The sequence below is a fragment of the Salmo trutta genome, chromosome 25 (assembly GCF_901001165.1).
Source record: "Salmo trutta chromosome 25, fSalTru1.1, whole genome shotgun sequence".
NCBI lineage: Eukaryota > Metazoa > Chordata > Actinopteri > Salmoniformes > Salmonidae > Salmo > Salmo trutta.
This window is the reverse complement of record NC_042981.1, coordinates 41,154,538-41,175,045: the sequence shown is the minus strand read 5'-3', so window position 1 is coordinate 41,175,045 and position 20,508 is coordinate 41,154,538. Positions and strand designations below refer to the sequence as shown.

General features: G+C 40.1%; 1 protein-coding gene across 1 annotated transcript in view; it reads right to left on the bottom strand.

Moving 5' to 3' along the window:
* The window catches only part of LOC115162577 (parkin coregulated gene protein homolog), a 271,046-nt gene extending 251,011 nt beyond the window's left edge, over window positions 1–20,035 (bottom strand). Inside the window, exon 1 of the mRNA XM_029714023.1 lies at window positions 19,805–20,035. Within this exon, the coding sequence (XP_029569883.1) occupies window positions 19,805–19,879 (75 nt within the window). The 5' untranslated portion in view covers window positions 19,880–20,035. The remainder of the gene's footprint in view (window positions 1–19,804) is intronic.
* Window positions 20,036–20,508: the final 473 nt, after the last annotated feature.

The window sequence follows — 20,508 nt, the reverse complement described above, 5'->3', positions numbered from 1 at the left end:
ATGCTTTACGGTGGGAAATACACATGCGGAGGTCATCCGTTCACGCGGCTCACAAAGACACGGCGGTTGGAACCAAAAATCTCCAATTTGGACTCCAGCCCAAAGGACAAATTTCCACCGGTCTAATGTCCATTGCTTGTGTTTCTTGGCACAAGCAAGTATCTTCTTATTATTGGTGCCATTTAGTAGTGGTTTCTTGGCAGCAATTTGACCATGAAGGTCTGATTCACACAGTCTCCTCTGAACAGTTGATGTTGAGATGTGTCTGTTACTTGAACTCTGTGAAGCATTTATTGAGGCTGCAATTTCTGAGGCTGGTAACTCTAATGATCTTATCCTCTGCAGCAGATGTAACTCTGGATCTTCCATTTCTGTGGCAGTCCTCATAAAGAGCCAGTTTCATCATAGCGCTTGATGGTTTTTGCGACTACACTTGATGAAAATTTCAAAGTTCTTGAAATTTTCCAGATTGACTGACCTTCATGTCTTAAAGTAATGATGGACTGTTGTTTCTCTTTGCTTATTTGAGCTGTTCTTGCCATAATATGGACTTGGTCTTCTACCAAATAGGGCTATCTTCTGTATACCCCCCGCCTTTCCACAACACAACTGATTGGCTCAAACGCATTAAGGAAAGACATTTCACAAATTAACTTTTAAGAAGGCACACCTGTTAATTGAAATGCATCCCAGGTGACTTCCTCATGAAGCTGGTTGAGAGAATGCCAAGAGTTTGCAAAGTTGTCATCAAGGCAAAGGGTGGCTATTTGAAGAATCTCAAATATATTTTGATTTGTTTAACACGTTTTTGGTTACTACATGGTTCCATATGTGTTATTTAATAGTTGTGATGTCTTCACTGTTATTCTACTATGTAGAAAATAGTAAAAATAAATAAAAACCCTTGAATGAGTAGGTGTTCTAAAACAGATAGCCAGACCCTCTCTCCTACAAGAGTTTTATGACTTAACCTGTTGGGGATAGGGGGCAGTATTTGCACGGCCGGATAAAAAACGTACCCGATTTAATCTGGTTACTACTCCTGCCCAGTAACTAGAATATGCATATAATTAGTCGATTTTGATAGAAAACACTCTAAAGTTTCTAAAACTGTTTGAATGGTGTCTGTGAGTATAACAGAACTCATATGGCAGTCAAAACCCTGAGACAAATCCTAACAGGAAATGGAAATCTGATGTGCGGAATCACTTCAAACCTTTGCCATTGAAACACACAGGGACTTATTAATCATGTCAACAGTCTTTACAAAGTGGTTTGAGTCTTCTATGGTAGAAACTGACCCAAAGAGAGGCTTGGGAAGTTGGTCACAGGGGGAGGGCCATTACTACTATGACGCGGGCGCCCATGGGAACCATTTTGTTCCGAAACGTTTAGTAAGACAATGCAATCGTCCGCCTTGAATATTTTTGAAGCTCTGGTTGAAAAAGGCCCTAAAGATTTATGTTATACAACGTTTGACATGTTTGAACGAACGTAAATATATATTCTTTGCACATTCGTGACGACAAGTCCCGCGCGCTTCAGTACATTATGAGTAGCCTTCGGAACGCGCTAACAAGAAGGAACTATTGGGACATAAATTATTCACTTTTTCAAACAAAACTACATTTGTTGTGGACCTGGGATTCCTGGAAGTGCCTTCTGATGAAGATAATCAAAGGTAAGGAAATATTTACAATAGTATATTTGATTTTAGATGGTTCCAAGATGGCGCTAACATGTATCGCCTAGCCTATTTTTTTTTGAGCATACCACCTCGTTTATTGCAAAGTGTGATTTCCCAGTAAAGTTATTTTTAAATCTGGCAATGCGGTTGCATTCACGAGATGTTAATCTATAATTCTTTGAATGACAATATTACACTTTAACAATGTTTTCGAATAGTAATTTTGTAAATTGTAGCGCTGGTTCACCGGAAGCATTTGAGGGAAAATATTTCTGAACGTCACGCGCCGATGTAAAATGCTGTTTTTATATAAATATGAACTTTATCGAACAAAAAATGCATGTATTGTGTAACATCATGTCCTAGGAGTGTCATCTGATGAAGATTGTCCAAGGTTAGTGCTGCATTTAGCTGTGTTTTGGGTATTTCTGATGCATGGTAGTTGCTTTGAAAATGGCAGTGTGATTTTTTTGGGCAGGGTACTCTCCTAACATAATCTAATGTTTTGCTTTTGCTGTAAAGCCTTTTTGAAATCGGACAACGTGGTTCGATTCAGGAGAGGTGTATCTATAAAATGGTGTAGAATAGTCATATGTTTGAGAAATTGAAGTTATAGCATTTATGAGGTTTTGTATTTCGCGCGACGTGGGACGCTTGCCAGACAGGTTAACAACCGGATTGTAAATACCTTGCAGAAACTTTCCCTTCTGCTCTGCAGTATTGAGTTACAATTCCTTTGTGTGTAGAAAGAGGCTCTAACATCAAAAGATTGGACATTAGAAAATATATCCAGTCAGTAACCACGCCCACGTGAGCACAGACATTTTGCCGGCGTAATAAAATGCCCGCTTTCACCAGAGTGCTTAAAATGGATACGAAATTGACATTAGACCAAGCAGGCGGACCGTGTAAGCCGGACATCACAAATGGTTAGACTCTACCAGACCAGTGTGACAGAGCGTGAGCTGAACGTTACAAAATGGTGGGAACCTATGAAAAGGAGACCAAAACATCCCGGGTTGAGGGCCTCCCGGGTGGTGCAGTGGTCTAAGGCACTGCATTGCAGTGCTAGCTGTGCCACCAGAGACTCTGGGTTTGAGTCCAGGGTCTGTTGCAGCTGGCAATGACCAGGATAATCTGTACTGTGTTTATGTAATTCTGTGTGGTTATTTAGTTAGTAAATAATTGATTAAGACAATTTGGGGCAGAGCACATTTGGCCCAGCGTTGTCCGGGTTTGGCCGGCAGGGATATCCTTGTCTCATCGCGCACTAGTAACTCCTGTGGCGGGCCGGGCGCAGTGCACACTGGCCAGGTGTACGGTGTTTCCTCCGACACATTGGTGCGGCTGGCTTCCGGGTTGGGTGGGCATTGTGCCAAAAAAGCAGTGCGGCTTGGTTGGATTTTGTTTCGGAGGACGCATGGCTCTCCGCCTCACCCGAGTCTGTACGGGAGTTGCAGCGATGAGACAAGACTGTAACTACCAATTGGATACCATGAAATTGGGGAGAAAAAAGGGGTAAAAAAAAAAAACATGCCGGGTTGCTGCCGATGTGTAAAGTGGTCCTAGCTGTACCCTGAAGAATTAACATATCAGACCAGAAAACGTGAGGACCATCCACACTTTGAAATGGTTGGAATTTAAATGAGACCAGGCAGCGTGGAGCGGTAGCTAGACGGCTGACAAATGGTTTAAAAGTACAACACCAGAAAATGGTAAGACCCTCTGAAACTTTTGACGAGTGAAGAAGATAAAGACTACACATTCACAGTCTGCAGCTGTATATGTAAAATAGTCCAGGAAACTCAACCGAAGACGAGAAAAGAAGAACATTTCCCTATCCCCACCGCGTGATACACCTCTGATGGATCCATTCTAACTACATCTACAAAGGACATTGTGACCTCTGGTGGACAAACCAGAGACTTCTGTCGAACTACTCCCCATAGACGGACCGGTGATTTCAACAGAGAGACGACAAAGACATACAAGCGTAAATATATACATTGCAATTATTTTCGAATGAGCGGTTGTTCATGTGCAAAGTATTCATTCTTATGAGCATGGCTTCCACATGTATGTATCAGCCCACTCTCTTTGTCTCTCCCGCTCTCTTTATCTTGCCCCTCCCTTCCCATTGTGTAACCAAACGGTCATATCGGGTTAGTCCACTAGGGACTTTTCATTGCGTTATGTTAGTAATCGATCATTTGTACTGTGTGTGTGCTTATGTAATTCTGTGTGATTATTTAGTTAGTTAGTAAATAAATAATTAAGCCAATTTGTTTATCACTGATTCAACATTTAGACTAGGGTTCGTGCAGATTTACAAGGTCAACGACATTCAAAATGAGACTGATATGAGGTAATAATACATTAATAAGTGACTTATCTACAGATTTGAATATATCTTATAAGAGTTTAATTCGGGAGATAGTAACTCGTTAAATAATTTTTGCCGTGGTGCCCCAAGGTACTAATGAGTTAATTGATCACTTAATAATTAATAACATTAACGGTAGTCACGTCACGACATGTCCTATCTGTGCTTGGAGTTCAAAACAGTTAACCTAAGCTAGTTTTATAAAAAGTATTTTTGAAACATGTTCTCAGAACATTATTTAATTACCTTCAAATAACCTATCATTTCTGTGCTCAGAACATTAATAAAACTTTCAGGGAACCAAAGAAAAACATAATCAGAACATCCCTGCAACCTAAAAATGAACATTCCCAAAACAGGCAAAATGTTCACTTCCGTTCTCAGAACTTTTAAAAATGGCTTCCCACAACTTCCAAGGAACCAAATGTGCTAGCTGGGAAGGGTTTTGGAACCTCACCCTGGTAATTTGACTGGTAAACTCATGGGTATGCTCAAAATGGCTGTCAGTCCTGGCTTGAATGGGCACTTTTGTTCTATGGATTCTATTCCTCTTCGCGCTGTCAGTGAATAGTTAAAGGCCTTTTGCAAGTTCCAAAATACAATCGCGGGAAAAACATTTGGAAAGCAAAAGCCTACTGCTGAGAAGAGTAATTTGTCAGTAGAAGCAACAAAAAAACGAACAGCACTGTTTTTTAAAGTAGCTCAGGCCTATCTTGAGACCATCACCGGTACAGTGAGAAGCCTAAGCTACGCAAATTCATGCTATCTGCATCAATGGGTGAGTCAGTGGCACTCGTGATGTAACATTTGATACTGGAGCTTCGAGGCATGCTTTGAAATCGTAAGCAGCTAACTTCAAAGCAGTGTGTCAATGCGCGTATCACTTTAACAGAAGTACGTCATCAATAACGTCAAAAGTTTCGTTTAATCACCTGCTTTTTCAAACCGTTTGTTCCAAAGTGCAAGATCCTACTGATTTTGCCGTGGTTCCGGTGCTTTCTTCGATTAAGCTGCTTTCAAAAGCTTACCACTACTAGACACCATACTTATTTATACTACTAGTTAGGATTTTGTATACAAAAATACACCTGACCAGTAGCATAGCAGGTAGAGTAGGCAACTTTGGAACATTGAGGGTGTAAGGTCAAATCCCGTTACAGGTACACTATTTAGAAAATAGTTTTATGTGGTTTCTGCACTGTTCAAATAATTTATTTTATTTAGTATCATATATAAGTTTCTGTCTAAAGCATCCTAAATAATGCCATAGATTCAGTTTTAGAAAACGAGTAAACTTGAAGGAAAAAAATGAAAGCATGATGTAAGAAGCGAACATGGCAATCCAACGGGACTATAGGATATTTAAGCCAATGACTTACTGCTGCAGCATTGAGTTTTGATCAAATCAGTAGAGGAGGAAAAAAAGTCTGATAATCACACGTTGCTATTTATTGCTGACCAGCATACGTATGTGACTGACCGGCTCGATTTGGTCTTATGTAGCAAAATTTGAAATTGTGTTTTTTTTACATTGGATAAAAGTAGAGACTCAGAGCTAGAAAATGGTATATCCAGAAAATTGTATATCATACAATACAGTTGAGGAACAATGGGAAAGGAATTCTGCTTTGAAAGATGATAAACTTGTAACCTCACTTTTGAGAAAATGGACCTTGAATGTTTTGGTACCTCCTGGAGAGCACTTCTTTGTCTACACCCATTCAGCATTGTTCACACCCTTTTAAGCTTTAGCCCCACCCATCCCTTTAAGGATTCACATGTGAAGCTATGTACTAAACAACAAAATATTTCAAGACTAAAGGCTTGTTTATACTACGGGTGTGTTCGTAAATTTAATCTGGAGTGCCATTGTGCTCTGGGCGTTCGTAAATTCAGAGCGTCTGGCCAGAAAGTAGGGTTGATCCGAGCATTCTGACCTAGCAACAGCAGTCAAGCACCCAAGCTAGCTTGCTAGCTACTTCCAGATATAAATGAGAGAACAGCTCACTCTGACCATTTTAGCTGGTTTGGCTGTTTTTATGTTATCCAGAGCGTTCGTCACTGCAACTGTGCTGCTGGCAACAATTTTTGGGGTTAGGCTGTTTTTATGTTATCCAGAGCGTTGGTGACTTACCAGCTACGTCTATCGACAGTTGTCGCTGTGACATCGTAAATATTCTATTAAAATAGCTACTTGCATAGTGGAGTCTTTTGTTTAGACATGTACCTAGCTTGCTAAATAATGAACCATTATCCCAACTCATAACGTTACTACTAGAGGTCGACCGATAATGATTTATTTATTTTTTTACGCCGATACCGATACCGATTATTGGAGGACCAAAAATACGTTACCGATTAATCGGCGATCATTTTCTATTTTTTTTATAATGCCAATTACAACAATACTGAATGAACACTTATTTTAACTTAATATAATACATCAATAAAATCAATTTAGCCTCAAATAAATAATGAAACATGTTCAATTTGGTTTAAATAATGCAAAACAAAGTGTTGGAGAAGAAAGTAAAAGTGCAATATGTGCCATGTAAGAAAGCTAATGTTTAAGTGCCTTGCTCAGAACATGGGAACATATGAAAGCTAGTGGTTCCTTTTAACATGAGTCTTCAATATTCCCAGGAAAGAACTTTTAGGTTGTAGTTATTATATTATTATAGGAATTATAGGACTATTTCTCTCTATACGATTTGTATTTCATATACCTTTGACTATTGGATGTTCTTATAGGCACTTTAGTATTGCCAGTGTAACAGTATAGCTTCCGTCCCTCTCCTCGCTCCTACCTGGGCTCAAACCAGGAACACATCGACAACAGCCACCCTGGAAGCAGCGTTACCCATGCAGAAGAAGGGAAAAAACTACTCCAAGTCTCAGAGCGAGTGACGTTTGAAATGCTATTAGCGTACACCCGGCTAACTAGCTAGCCATTTCACATCGGTTACACCAGCCTAATCTTGGGAGTTGATAGGCTTGAAGGGGTGGGTATAATTTGTGGAACGTTCCAACAGGAATCTGTTCCAAAAAACGTAAAGTAAAAGGTTGCCAACCAACAACGCATACAAACCTAGCTAACTAGCTGCCGAATAGGCATCAACTCACCACGTAGCTTATTCTTAATGTTTGTCCATAGGCAAACAGACATGTGAGGACAGACATTTTTCGGAATAAACGTGATGAGTGAAAAACGCAATGAAATAGATCACTCCCTACCCGGTATCTTATTCTGCCACTATACAACTTTGTATGCGTTGTTTTTGGAATAGATTCCTGTTGGAACGTTCCACAAATTATACCCACCCAGGTTGAAGTCATAAACAGCGCAATGCTTGAAGCACAGCGAAGGGCTGTTTGAATGAATGCTTACGAGCCTGCTGCTGCCTACCACCGCTCAGTCAGACTGCTCTATCAAATCATAGACTAAATTATAATATAATAAGCACACAGAAATACGAGCCTTGGGTCATTAATATGGTCGAACCTGGAAACTATCATCTCGAAAACAAACGTTTTTTTTCTTTCAGTGACATACGGAACCGTTCTGTATTTTATCTAACGGGTGACTAAGTCTAAATGTTCCTGTTAGGCATTGATGTTTATGGTTAGGTACATTGGTGCAACGACAGAACTTTTTTCGCAAATGCGCTTGTTAAATCAACACCCGTTTGTTGAAGTAGGCTGTGATTCAATAAAAATTAACAGGCACCGCATCGATCATATGCAATGCAGGACACGTTAGATAAACTAGTAATATCATCAACCATGTGTAATTAACTAGTGATTATGTTAAGATTGATAGTTTTTTATAAGTCTAATGTTAGCTAGCAACTTACCTTTGCTTCTTGCTGCCCTCGCGTTACAGGTAGTCAGCCTGTTAATCCTTGTGGAGTGCAATGTAAGGCAGGTGGTTAGAGCATTGGACTGGTAACCGAAGGTTGCAAAAACGAATCCCCCCTGAACAAGGCAGTTAACCCCCGTTTCTAGGCCGTCATTGTAAATAAGAATGTGTTCTTAATCTGACTTGCCTAGTTAAATAAAGGTGTAAATAAAAATATATATATATTTTTTTTTTTATTAAAAAAATGTGGCAAATCGGTGGCCAAAAATACCGATTACCGATTGTTATGAAAACTTGAAATTGGCCATTCAGATTAATCGGTCGACCTCTAGTTACTACCCTGCATGAATCTGCCAACCAGGTTCAATGTTAGCTAGCTAACATTAGGCTATAACTAGCAATGCAAATGGATCTGAGATACGAATAATATTACTACACAGATCATACACGTAACGTTAACTAGCTAGCCAACCAGCTAACGTTAGATAGCTAGCTAACAGTACACTTTAACTTGAAATGAAAAATACTTTCTGACAAACTTAGAAAAGTGTAATATCGGAAAATGTAACTAGCTAGACTCTCTTACCCGTATACATGGATGGATGCTTCTCCCTCTCTGTCATGGATGTTAAGGTTGCCCTTAGTTTGAAGATGTGTTTTCTTTTTGACCCCATCTGCATTAGAGGTCGACCGATTAATTAGGGTCGATTTCAAGTTTTCTTAACAATCGGTAATCGGTATTTTTGGCCACCGATTTTTTTATTTTTTTAACTAGGCAAGTCAGTTAAAGAACACATTCTTATTTTCAATGATGGCCTAGGAACGGTGGGTTAACTGCCTTGTTCAGGGGCAGAACGATAGATTTTTACCTTGTCAGCTTGGGGATGCAACCTTACGTTAAGTAGCCCAACGCTCGAACCACCTGCTTTACGTTGCCAAGGTAAGTTGCTAGCTAGCATTAAACTTATCTTGTAAAAAAACAATCAATCAATCATAAACACTAATTAACTACACATGGTTGATGATATTACTAGTTTATCTAGCCTGTCCTGCTTTGCATATAATCGATGTGGTGTGCATTCACGAAAAAGGACTGTCTTTCTTAAAATCAATACACAAGTATATATTTTTAAACCTGCATATTTAGTTAATATTGCCTGCTAACATGAATTTCTTTTAACTAGGGAAAATGTGTCACTTCTCTTGCAAACAGAGTCAGGGTATATGCAGCAGTTTGGGCCGCCTGGCTTGTTGCGAACTGTGAAGACTATTTCTTCCTAACAAAGACAGCAGACTTCGCCAAACGGGGATGATTTAACAAAAGCGCATTTGCGAAAAAAAGCACAATCGTTGCACGACTGTACCTAACCATAAACATCAATGCCTTTCTTAAAATCAATACACAGAAGTATGTATTTTTAAACCTGCATATTTAGCTAAAAGAAATCCAGGTTAGCATGCAATATTAACCAGGTGAAATTGTGTCAGTTCTCTTGCGTTCGTTGCACGCAGAATCAGGGTATATAGAATCTGGCTCGTTGCGAACTAATTTGCCAGAATTTTACGGAACTATGAAATAACATTGTAGGTTGTGCGATGTAACAGGAATATTTAGACTTATGGATGCCACCCGTTAGATAAAATACGGAACGGTTCCGTATGTCACTGAAAGAATAATGTTTTCGAGATGATAGTTTCCGGATTTGACCATATTAATGACCTAAGGTTTATTATATTATAGTTAAGTCTATGATTTGATAGAGCAGTCTGACTGAGCGGTGGTAGGCAGCAGCAGGCTCGTAATAGTCAAAGGTATATGGTTTAGAGAGAAATAGTCGACGCGTCATAATTCCTGTAATAACTTGCAGCTGAACTTGAAAGGGGTTCCTTCGTTATTTTACCGTTCATGTCTTCCATAGAGAATGTCTTGATCTACTTCAAATAAGGTCTGTGTTTTGTGCTTAAACCGCCTCGGCGTTTTGATACCCGTGTAAATCTCACTAGATAACGTTTGTCAACATATTTTCATAAATCAACTACAATTTTTTTTTTTATCTTTGCTTATATTGATCAGAGTTATATCCTATGGATATCTACACAGTTATAAAATTGGCAAGGTGGTGTAAGCCTAAACCAAACACAAACCTTATTTTAAGTTAATCTAAAAATATCCTATGGAATAAATGAAGGAACCGCTTTTCAGATTTTGCTAGAAGGTGTCATGGGAATTATGACTCGCACTTTGGTAGTCAATTCTTACCATGCCCATTATTAAAATAGGATTTCCTGCATATAGAAATTACAGTTTTTGTTTTCAGCATTCATCACAGGTAACTTAAACTCTATTTTTATTATTCAAACAGTTGAGAGTATTTGTCTCCTAAGCAGACTCTTCAGTATCGTTGTCACTTCAGAGCTGTGTGTGTGTGTGTGTGTGTGTGTGTGTGTGTGTGTATATATACCCATATGGGGAAAAAAAATCACAATAATAAATCGGCCGATTAATCGGTACCGGCTTTTTTGGGCCTCCAATAATCGGTATCGGCGCTGAAAAATCATAATCGGTCGACCTCTAATCTGCATATTTGCAATCAAACCCCAGAATTTTCTCCATCTCCTTGGCTACCATACTCTTGATTACACTGATTTCAAACTCGGTCCTCCAGAAAGTGGAGAGCCACACTTGTGCACTTCTACTACGTGATATCTTTCAAAAAAGCTGCAAGGATTACATACACATCCTGACCAGCTCATATTCATCTTTCGGCATGTACAGCCCACTCATTATCTCAGCCAATCATGGCTAGCGGGAAGGTTGCTGACATTTTCCATGGCTAACCCAACTAGGCTCATAATTTAACAATTGTATTCGTATTTACAGATGGCATACAAGTATGTTATTCAGGCACATGAAAGTTTACATGTTCCAGATGGCATTTCTACAACAAAAAAAAGCGGTTTGATTAAAAAAAGTGTACGTTCAAATGGCGCTTCTGTGAAGTAGTGACGCGCATCATAGCCCTAGTTTCCTGAAACGACTCACATATGGCACTAATGTGCGTTGTGAACGGATAATGAAGCTCCAAGTAATCAACCTATTTTCGACACAATTGGCTGGAAAGCCTCAATGCTTCAGGAAGCTTTGTTTCCCCATCACTTAGTGCCACCAGAAAGTTGATTTAGTAGCCTACTGTAGGCTATAATATATTGTACAATCTGTGTCTCACTTCTATTTATTGGCCCTGGGCGACTGTCAAGACCAAAGCCTGGTTTCTAAAAGCATCTTAAGGCTAAGTTCATCATAGAAACATAGGATTCCATTGCCACTCATTTTGGTCATTTGTGTAGCATAAAAAAACTATTCTGATAATGTCTCCTGTCATGTAGACCTAAAGGACGTAGAATTGCATGAAATGCATTTATAAAAGGCCCAAAAAAGATTCTGACCCTGTGTGTAAATCCTAAAAACGCTTCTGCTGAACTGTATGCCACTAGGCAAATTTGATGATAGAATAACGTTATTATAACTCAAAACATCTTCCTCAGCTATGGGCGTAATGCAAGGCATTATCCCTGGGATATGAGGTAACAACAGGACCTGGCCTATATTAAAAGTGTTTCAAAAGCCTCCTGAGTGGAGCAGCGGTCTTGGGCACTGCATCTCAGTGTTGCGGTGTCACTACAGCCTGGGGTTCAATCCCAGACTGTGTCACAACTGGCCATGTTTGGGAGCAAGTTGGTGTTAAGAAGTGTGGCTTGGCGGGTCATGTTTCGGAGGATGCATGACCCGATCTTTGCCTCTCCTGAGCCTGTTGGGGAGTTGCAGTGATGAGACAAAAAGTGTTTGTTAGGCGTTAAGCCTGTGTTAAAAGATGCTTACAATTATTAAGGACATTTTCACATATGAAATTTGGTTTCCTGGAGTGTTTGTGAGAATACTACAGAGTAGGTTTCGCTTTCACAAGACCTGAAAATAACAGGGTGAGATGCACAGTTAGTGAGCTAGCTTGTTGACAACGGGCCAAAAAAGTTATACACTGCCGTGTCACAATAGCTGGTACTCAGGTCCTAGATCTTAGATCCACTACTCATGCAGGTCCAGGATTTGTTTCAGACAGGGTTTGTTTGCGTTTCACACATGCTTTATAGCGGATCAGGGTACCAAATGCTCAAGGATCCAGATCATAAGGGGATATATGAAAGCGCCCTAAAATAATTGTGTTTGGGAAATAAAGATAGACTTTGTTTTACTAAAAAGGTAGTGGTAATATTTCATTCAGTACAGAAAATTTGTAGGCGGTTAACTTACCCGGTCCTGTAACTGAACTTAACCCGGGTATGGGGTAAGTTGTGCCAAGAGGCCACTTCTTTTTGGACAAGCTGTGTTTTCAAAAGTGTAATGTTTACATGATTTCTGATTATGTCCAGGGATACACAACATTTTGAAATATATGTAGATCTTTGTTAGAAAGAATACTATATTTCCCTTAACTGAGCGATGCTGAATTGCTCAACTTATCCCACTCTCCCCTATGCTATGAAGAAATAGTGGAAGAAGCAGCCAATTCAGTGTTGGTTTCTACATAAAAGAGGACAATCAGCTTAAGCTTCCCGTTCTTTGCAAACACGCATGGTTGCTGGCTACGGAGGTGTCTCGATAGCTGTGGTGCGCGCATGCTAAGCAATAATTAACTTGCAATATGTGCAATGTAAATGTCCTGCTGCCTTCACTAAGGATGAATATCATATGATCCAGACAGTGCTATGGTTTATTTCCATCAGTATAAACGTCTCACCTCACTACAGTAATTATGAAAGTTTGACCACTTAGCAACATCAACATTGTTTTGTGTGCCCATAAGAATGATGAGTTAGTATGGCAGGTACATTAGCATATTGAAATGTAAAACTTCTCCTATCACTTCATCATTTGCTCAACTAAAGCCAGGGACCGTTGTGAATAGATACTAGGTCTACATGCCTTACTAATAAATCAACCTGGACTCAGGGGTAGTAAAATAGTAAATTTAAATACAAAATAATTATGTTTTATTGTCACATACACCAGATAGGTGCAGTGAAATGTGTGGTTTAAAAGTATGATATGTAACGTTTAGTATGGTACGTATTCATTTGGTGATGTCCATCATCCATTTTGTATTATATGTTACGAATTAGAATTCGCATATGTTACTAATTGCAATTTCTACAATATGTTACGAATTTGCTAAACTTTTATGTTACGAATTACAATTTGCTGTGGCTAACGTTAGCTAGGTGGCTAATGTGAACGTTAGCTAGGCTAGGGATTAGGAGTTAGGTTAAAGGGCTAAGGTTAAGTTTAGGGGAAGGGTTGCAAAGAAGCTACAAAGTAGTAAGTATTTGCAAAGTTGCTAATTAGCTAAAATGCTCAAGTTGGCCATGATGAGATTCAAACACGCAATCCTTGGGTTGCTAGACGTTCACATTATAGGTCTACCCATTCACCCCGACTAACCAGCCTACTTTTGTTTTTGCCATAAGTAACCTTCTGTCTTATGTAACCATACCAAACGTAACATATCATACTCATTTGAGTGTCCCAGATTTACATTTACTATGTTACGTCTAGTCTATAAATAGGCAAAGCCTAAGTGCCGAATGCCAAAATATGCAACAAACAATGTAGGCCTACTGTATAAATAATCTACTGTTGCATTTTAGGCCTAAAGCCTAGGTCTTTTTACAAAACACTGAGAGGGCTGTTTGTCAAAATGTCCCACTATAACCTACTTCCTGGCTCAGAAGATGGGTTTACTTGACCAATCAATAGGACACGTCAATTAGGACTGATGGGCTCTGATATCTATTACATTCTCCTGATCCATCTTCATCTAAAATGGACAGGAGTGGTCTGGGGGAGCCAGACTGTTTGGAAATTACTCATTCAGTAGTTTAACTCAAAGTCTATGAGGTCTAGCCTATCACCTCTGGGGAAATTCTATGGCCATGCCTTGCTACTTTGTGTTTGAGCTCAAATAGAGATGGAGAGTAAAGTACAAGCTGACAGACACTGCTTGTAATGCCAGCTATTAGTTTGATACAGAAGGCTGGTTAAATAAATAAGAAAGAGTCTGAAAGGGTCGACGTGAGGCTGTCAGTGAGGTGCAGGTCCTGTTCTCCATGCTTAAATACAGGTACGTCTTCATTGTGCTTTACCTGCATTTTCTGCACTGGATGAAGACATTTCAGAAGCGCGCGTGCGCACACACACACACACCAGGCAATGTAACAACAAAAAGGCAAAATACTTTTCTCTCTTTGAAAGAGAACTCTTTCAATGGACTGAATCTGAATGACAGTCAGAAAATGTGTCTAGCAAGCACCTTTTCTCTTCCTCTCATTCTTCCTCTTACTCATTTGAGGGTCAATATCCAGGCTGGTGATTAATAATAATAAAGACCTCTACACCAGGTGGTATCAGAGGAAGGCTGTACAAATTGTAAAATACTCCAGCCAACCAAGTCATAGACTATTCTCTTTGCTACCGCACGGTAAGCGGTACTGATGCACCAAATCTGGAACCAACAGGAGTGGTCCTTGAACAGTTTCTACCCCCAAGCCATAAGACTGCTAAATAGTTAACCAAAGACCCCCCCTCCCCCTTTGCACTAACTCTTTTCACTCATCACATGTGCTGTTGCTACTGCTTATTATCTATCCTGTTACCTAGTCACTTTACACCTACCCATATGTACATTCACCTCTGAAGGTAAATAATGTACTTACATTCAGTAATTTTGCTCTGAGTTGTCATCCTGAGGGTCCCAGAGATAAAATGTAGCATAGTTTTGTTTAAAAAAAATACAAATGTAGTGACTGGGTTCTACAGTTTGAAGCCCTGCTATCTCTGGCTCCACACCCAACCTGCCCGGCCATCTAGATGTGTGAAAGTTAGTGTATAAGCTAATGATCCATCATGTATGACATTCCTGGGAGTGTGTAAACTTACAAAAATGATATGGTAATACAAAATGTATGTTCTCTATAGTTATGTACTTCAAAATGTATCAATTGACCAATTCGGCACATTTGGGCAGACTTGATAAAAAATATTGTGCAGTATTGCAATGTTTCACTAGATCAATCTGAAACGTTGCATACACACTGCTGCCATCTAGTGGCCAACATCTAAATTGCGTCTAGACTCCTATATTATATTATGCGCTTTCTCTTGCATTTCAAAAATGAAGGACACATTTATTTATTTTTAAAACGCATGTTTTTTTGTTTGTATTATCTTTTACCAGATCTAATGTGTTATATTCTCCTACATTCATTTCAAATTTCCACAAACTTCAAAGTTTGCATATCCTTGCTTCAGGTCCTGAGCTACAGGCAGTTAGATTTGGTTGTCATTTTAGGCCATAAAAAAAAAAAGGGGTCAGATTTATCCCTTTAAATTACCGTAAATTCCAGACTATAAGGCGCAACTTTTTTCCCATGCTTTGAACCCCGCGGCTTAAACAATGACGCGGCTAATATATGGATTTTTCCCGCTTTCAATTTTTTTTTCTACAAAAAAACACATTCTGTGACGTGCTCAGTTTTTTGCCGGCATGAAGCTTTCATTAGACCAATGAAATTGCCGAACGGGTTAAGGTCAAACAACTTTTTTGTTTACTGTTTAGATTAAATAGAGCGCTCTCAAACTTCCCATCATTCTGATTACGGTAGTCATTTTGTCACCCTCATTATGGCAAAGACACGGAGAAATGCATATGATGCAGCTTTCAAGTTGAAGGCGATTGATCTGACTGTTGGAAAAAGAAATAGAGCTGCTGCACGGGAGCTTGGTCTTAATGTGTCGATGATAAGACGTTGGAAACAGCACCGTGAGGAATTGACTCAGTGCAAAAAGACAACTAAAGCTTACTGCTAATTTTACATTTTTTGTTACAAGCCGTGTTTCGTTAAAGCCTATTTATTTTTGTTACAAGCCGTGTTTCGTTAAAGCCTGTGTAAAGTTCATCTGCGGCTTATAGACATGTGCAGCTTATTTATGTTCAAAATAATATTTTTTTTTAAATTCAGTGGGTGTGGCTTATATTCAGGTGCGCTTTATAGTCCGGAAATTACGGAAGTGGATTTAGCTATTTCAGCCACACCCATTGCTGACAGGTGTATAAACCAAGCACACTGCCATGAACTCTCCATAGACAAACATTGGCAGTAGAACGTCCTTCCTGAAGAGCTCAGAGACTTTCAATGTGGCACCGTCATAGGATGCCACCTTTCCAACAAGTCAGTTCATCAAATTTCTGCCCTGCTAGAGCTGCCCCGGTCAACTGTAAGTGCTGTTATTGTGAAGTTAAAATGTCTAGGAGCAACAACGGCTCAGCCGCGAAGTGGTAGGCCACACAAGCACACAGAGCGGGACCGCCAAGTGTTGAAGAGATTCTATGCTTCCAACTTTGTGGCAACAGATTGGGGAAGGCCCTTTCCTGTTTCAGCATGACAATGCCCCAGTGCACAAAGCGAGGTCCATACAGAAATGATTTGTCAAGATCGGTGTGGAAGAACTTGACTGGCCTGCACAGAGCCCTGACCTCAACCCCATTGAACACCTTTGGGATGAATTGGAACACCGACTGTGAGCCAGACCTAATCGCCCAACATCAGTGCCCGACCTCACTAATGCTCTTGTGGCTGAATGGAAGCAAGTCCCCGCAGCAATGTTCCAACATTGAAAGTGTTGCAGAAGGTTACAATTGGTGGAATCATGCCATATTTAGACTCAATAATCTTGAACAAGGTTGGAGTGCTGGAATGTGGAGCAATGAAACGGAGTATGAGTCTACTCGGTGACACCCACAGAGCATAACTGTGATGAGTTTACACCAGTGTTTCCTCTGCATTCATTTAAGTGTGGCGCTGCGCCACGGCAGAATTGCCGACACACCAAAAGAAACATCCTATTTCTACCAAACATAGTTTCAATAAAGTTCTGCGAAGCACATTCGCTTTCCATGGTAAATAAATAATCTGTCTGGGTTCAACACAGTTCTGAAGGTTATTTAGCTCTGTGAGCTGTGGCAGGCAGCCTGCAACTCAAGAAACACAGCGCACCAGTGACCAGCGAGCGAGTGACCAGTGCTTGATACAGACGCTCTGCAGCGCAAAACACAATTCGCTTGAATCACTTCAGAATGCACCTGCGCGAGAAACAGCAAGCCAGGGACCAGTGCCCGAGTGACCAGTGCGCAATACAGAAGCTCTGCAGCGCAAAACACAATTCACTTGAATCACCTCAGAGTACACCTGCATGAGAAACTGCAAGAAAGGTACGTTAGTTTGTTTGTTTGACTAACGTTAGCTAGCCAACAACATAAGCTAGCTATAACCTAAAAACTCAACATAATTTAGATCTATAATATTGCTGCCACAATTGTAACGGCAATTAGCTATAGAATATCCATAAGTATGTTGATGATAGAAACACGCTTAACTAACGTTGCTAGTTCGTTTGGAACTGTATCATGTGCAAGCAAGATAGCTGCATTTATCTATATTCGATTACATTTCATTTTTTTTCACATTAGTTCATTGAAATATTTCCAGCCACAGCAGTGAAAGAGAAAGGGGGAGCAGGGACAAGAGTGTCAGGTAACGTTCACTTAGCAAGCTAACGTCAAATCACCCTGAATTAAATTAAACTTTCTTTAGTTAGCTTAAGCTTTTAAAGAGTTAGCTATCGTATATGGCTTACTTTGCTAGACAGAGAAGGCAGAATCCCAGGAGTGAGGTAGAGATGCATGAGGGACAGAGTGGAGCAGAGGAGAGGAGAGAGCCAGGAGGGGAGATAAAAGGAGAGAGGAGAGCAGAGTGGAACAGCGGAAAAGAGAGAGCCAGGAGGGGAGATGGAAGGAGAAAAGGAGAGAGGAGAGCAGAGTGGAACAGAGGAAAGGAGAGAGCTAGGAGGGGAGCTGGTAGGACGAAAGAGAGAGGATAGCTGAGAGAAGGAGAAGAAAGAGGAGTAGATAAAAGTAGAGGAGAGAGGAGTAAGGCCAAGTGCGCACAACCACCAATCAGGATTGGACCCAAAATGGCTTAAAATGTACAGACTGATTTCCTTTAATTGGGCAAAGGGCTAAAAATGTTTGTGCATATTTAGTCTGTACTAGTCTACAGCATTATGTGTAGTGTTGTAATGCTTACTATCTGTAATAGTTTGGTTAATAATGGTTTATTTTAGTTTTTTCCTTTTAAAAAGTCACCAGAACCAAGGTTTTCAGTACTTATACATATTTTTAAAACGTAACCTTTATTTAATTCGGCAAGCCAGTTAAGAACAAATTCTTAATTACAATGACAGGCCAAACCCAGACAAACCCAGGCCAAACCCGGCCAAACCCAGACGACGCTGGGCCAATTGTGCGCCACCCTATGGGACTCCCAATCACGGCTGGATGAGATACAGCCTGGATTCGAACCAGGTGCTATAGTGACGCCTCTTGCACTGAGAGGCAGTGCCTTAGACCGCTTCGCCACTCGGGAGCCCAATGTTAGCGTCGTAGTAGCTCTTATTGCGGGACTTTGACTATGGGAAAACATCTCCCCAGTCAGCATATTGTGCCTATTGACATTTATATTGCACTATACAGCCTACCTCAGGATTGGGGATCAATGAAATGGGGTATCAGTCTACTCTACTCAGTACCCAAGTGCTTTTTTCCCAAAGTCCTCCTCCGAGTTATCAGGCTCTAAAACATCCAGGTCATATTGTTTTTACACATAGTAGGTTGACTGGTACAATAAATGTGGTTCAATTCACAGTGGTTTCAGAGCCCCGCAATAAGAGCTACAACGCTAATGTTCTCTGAGTGTCACTGAGTAGACTGATACGCCATGTCATTGAGCCACAATCCATAGGTAAGGCTGTTCAGTGAAATAAGTATTCCAACAATGCAATTCTGAAGTCTAATACATCCAGTGTGATTAACATATTTTTGTCAAATGAACAAATGATTGTCTTTTGTTGAATTTATATAAGAATATTACAACCTCGTTTAGCATGATCTATTCCATTATGGCATGATTCCACTATTTGTATTCATTTGCAACACTTTCAATTAGACTTTTATTTTGAAGGCTAGGCTAGCTAACTAACTAACTATAGCTACTGAAACAGATGATTTCGTTTTGATTATGTTTTTAGGGAAGAACAGAGCTTGGGGAAGTGTGTCTGCGGCAGGTGCGCGAGACAAAACTTTACCAGCATCATAGCATAGGTATCGGTGAATCGTTGTGACATGAAATTCGCGTAATCACTGTGTAATAACTACGTAATACATTTACGTGACGTAAAGTCATATTCAGGTCCTGATTGGTCAACATGCTTATTTAACGCGTCAAATGGTGTTTTTGAAGCGTCAAATAGTGTTTTTTGACACACAAAGACCAAAACGGCGTTCCATACTGATGGCAGAGGGCGTGGGGCTACTGTGTGTATGTGTAGAACAAAGCACAACACAATCACAATGCTGAACTTTTGGCGCAATTGTTTCAGCCAATCATACTAGCAAATGTGACGTTAGCTACGTAATATATGAATCAGCTAATTTAGACTACTACTGTATAGTTAACAAGCTATGCCAAATATACTTTCCCCTATGCCAAAATGGCATCTTCACGAGAAGTCATTGATTTGCTGAAGCTGGTATTGTGTCTTTATACAATCTAGTTAGTGAATTTTGTCAACTGGCTAGCTAGTTAACTAAGCTAGCGAGCAACAACATTATAACAATTAGAACAAGGGTGAGCTAACGTTAGTTATAGCTAATGCTAGAAACTAGTTAGCTAGCTACACATCTTTGACATGATGACTCAAACTTACCACTGAGTTCTTCATTGTTGACTTCACCGTAAACCCTTCGGTTTTCAGCTCCAGGGCTCTCATATTTGTGCACATGAGAAAGGCAATAGTGATACAAACTAAAACCTTGAAACGTTTAACGACTACCGTTAGATAAACTAAAATGTAACTATTCACCGAGCAACATTAGCTAGCTACACTTCTGACTCTGTTAGGGTTGTTACGGATACACTTTGAAGACGCCTTCCCGTTGCTATGCAGGGTGTTTCCATGGAAACGCCACGCTGTGCGCGCTCCTCCCTGCTGCAGCCAGGAGGAGCTACATGTGCCGACGGTATGCCTACTTTTTATGGTCCATTCTGAAAAACATGTTGATATAACCTTACTACTGTCGGCTACTGCACTGCATAGTATTATTCACAATAATAATTGTACCACCCTACTGTAATGTAGGCCTACATAGAGCCAAACCTGTTTTCATCAGAGATCAAGTCAGTGCTCAGTTTTTGTAGCAGAACAGGGCAAGTCTAATCTATTCATTAAGCACACCCAGGCACCTGTGCAATTATTTTCAGAGGGATATAAGACAAAGACTTATATTTTCTACATGTTCTTATCAGACTTTTTATCTGATTATCATCAAAGTATATTCCTTCTTGAAAATGACATGCACATGTTAATTAGCCCATAGAACGATTCTGCTATGTTGTGGTTGGAATCCTCAC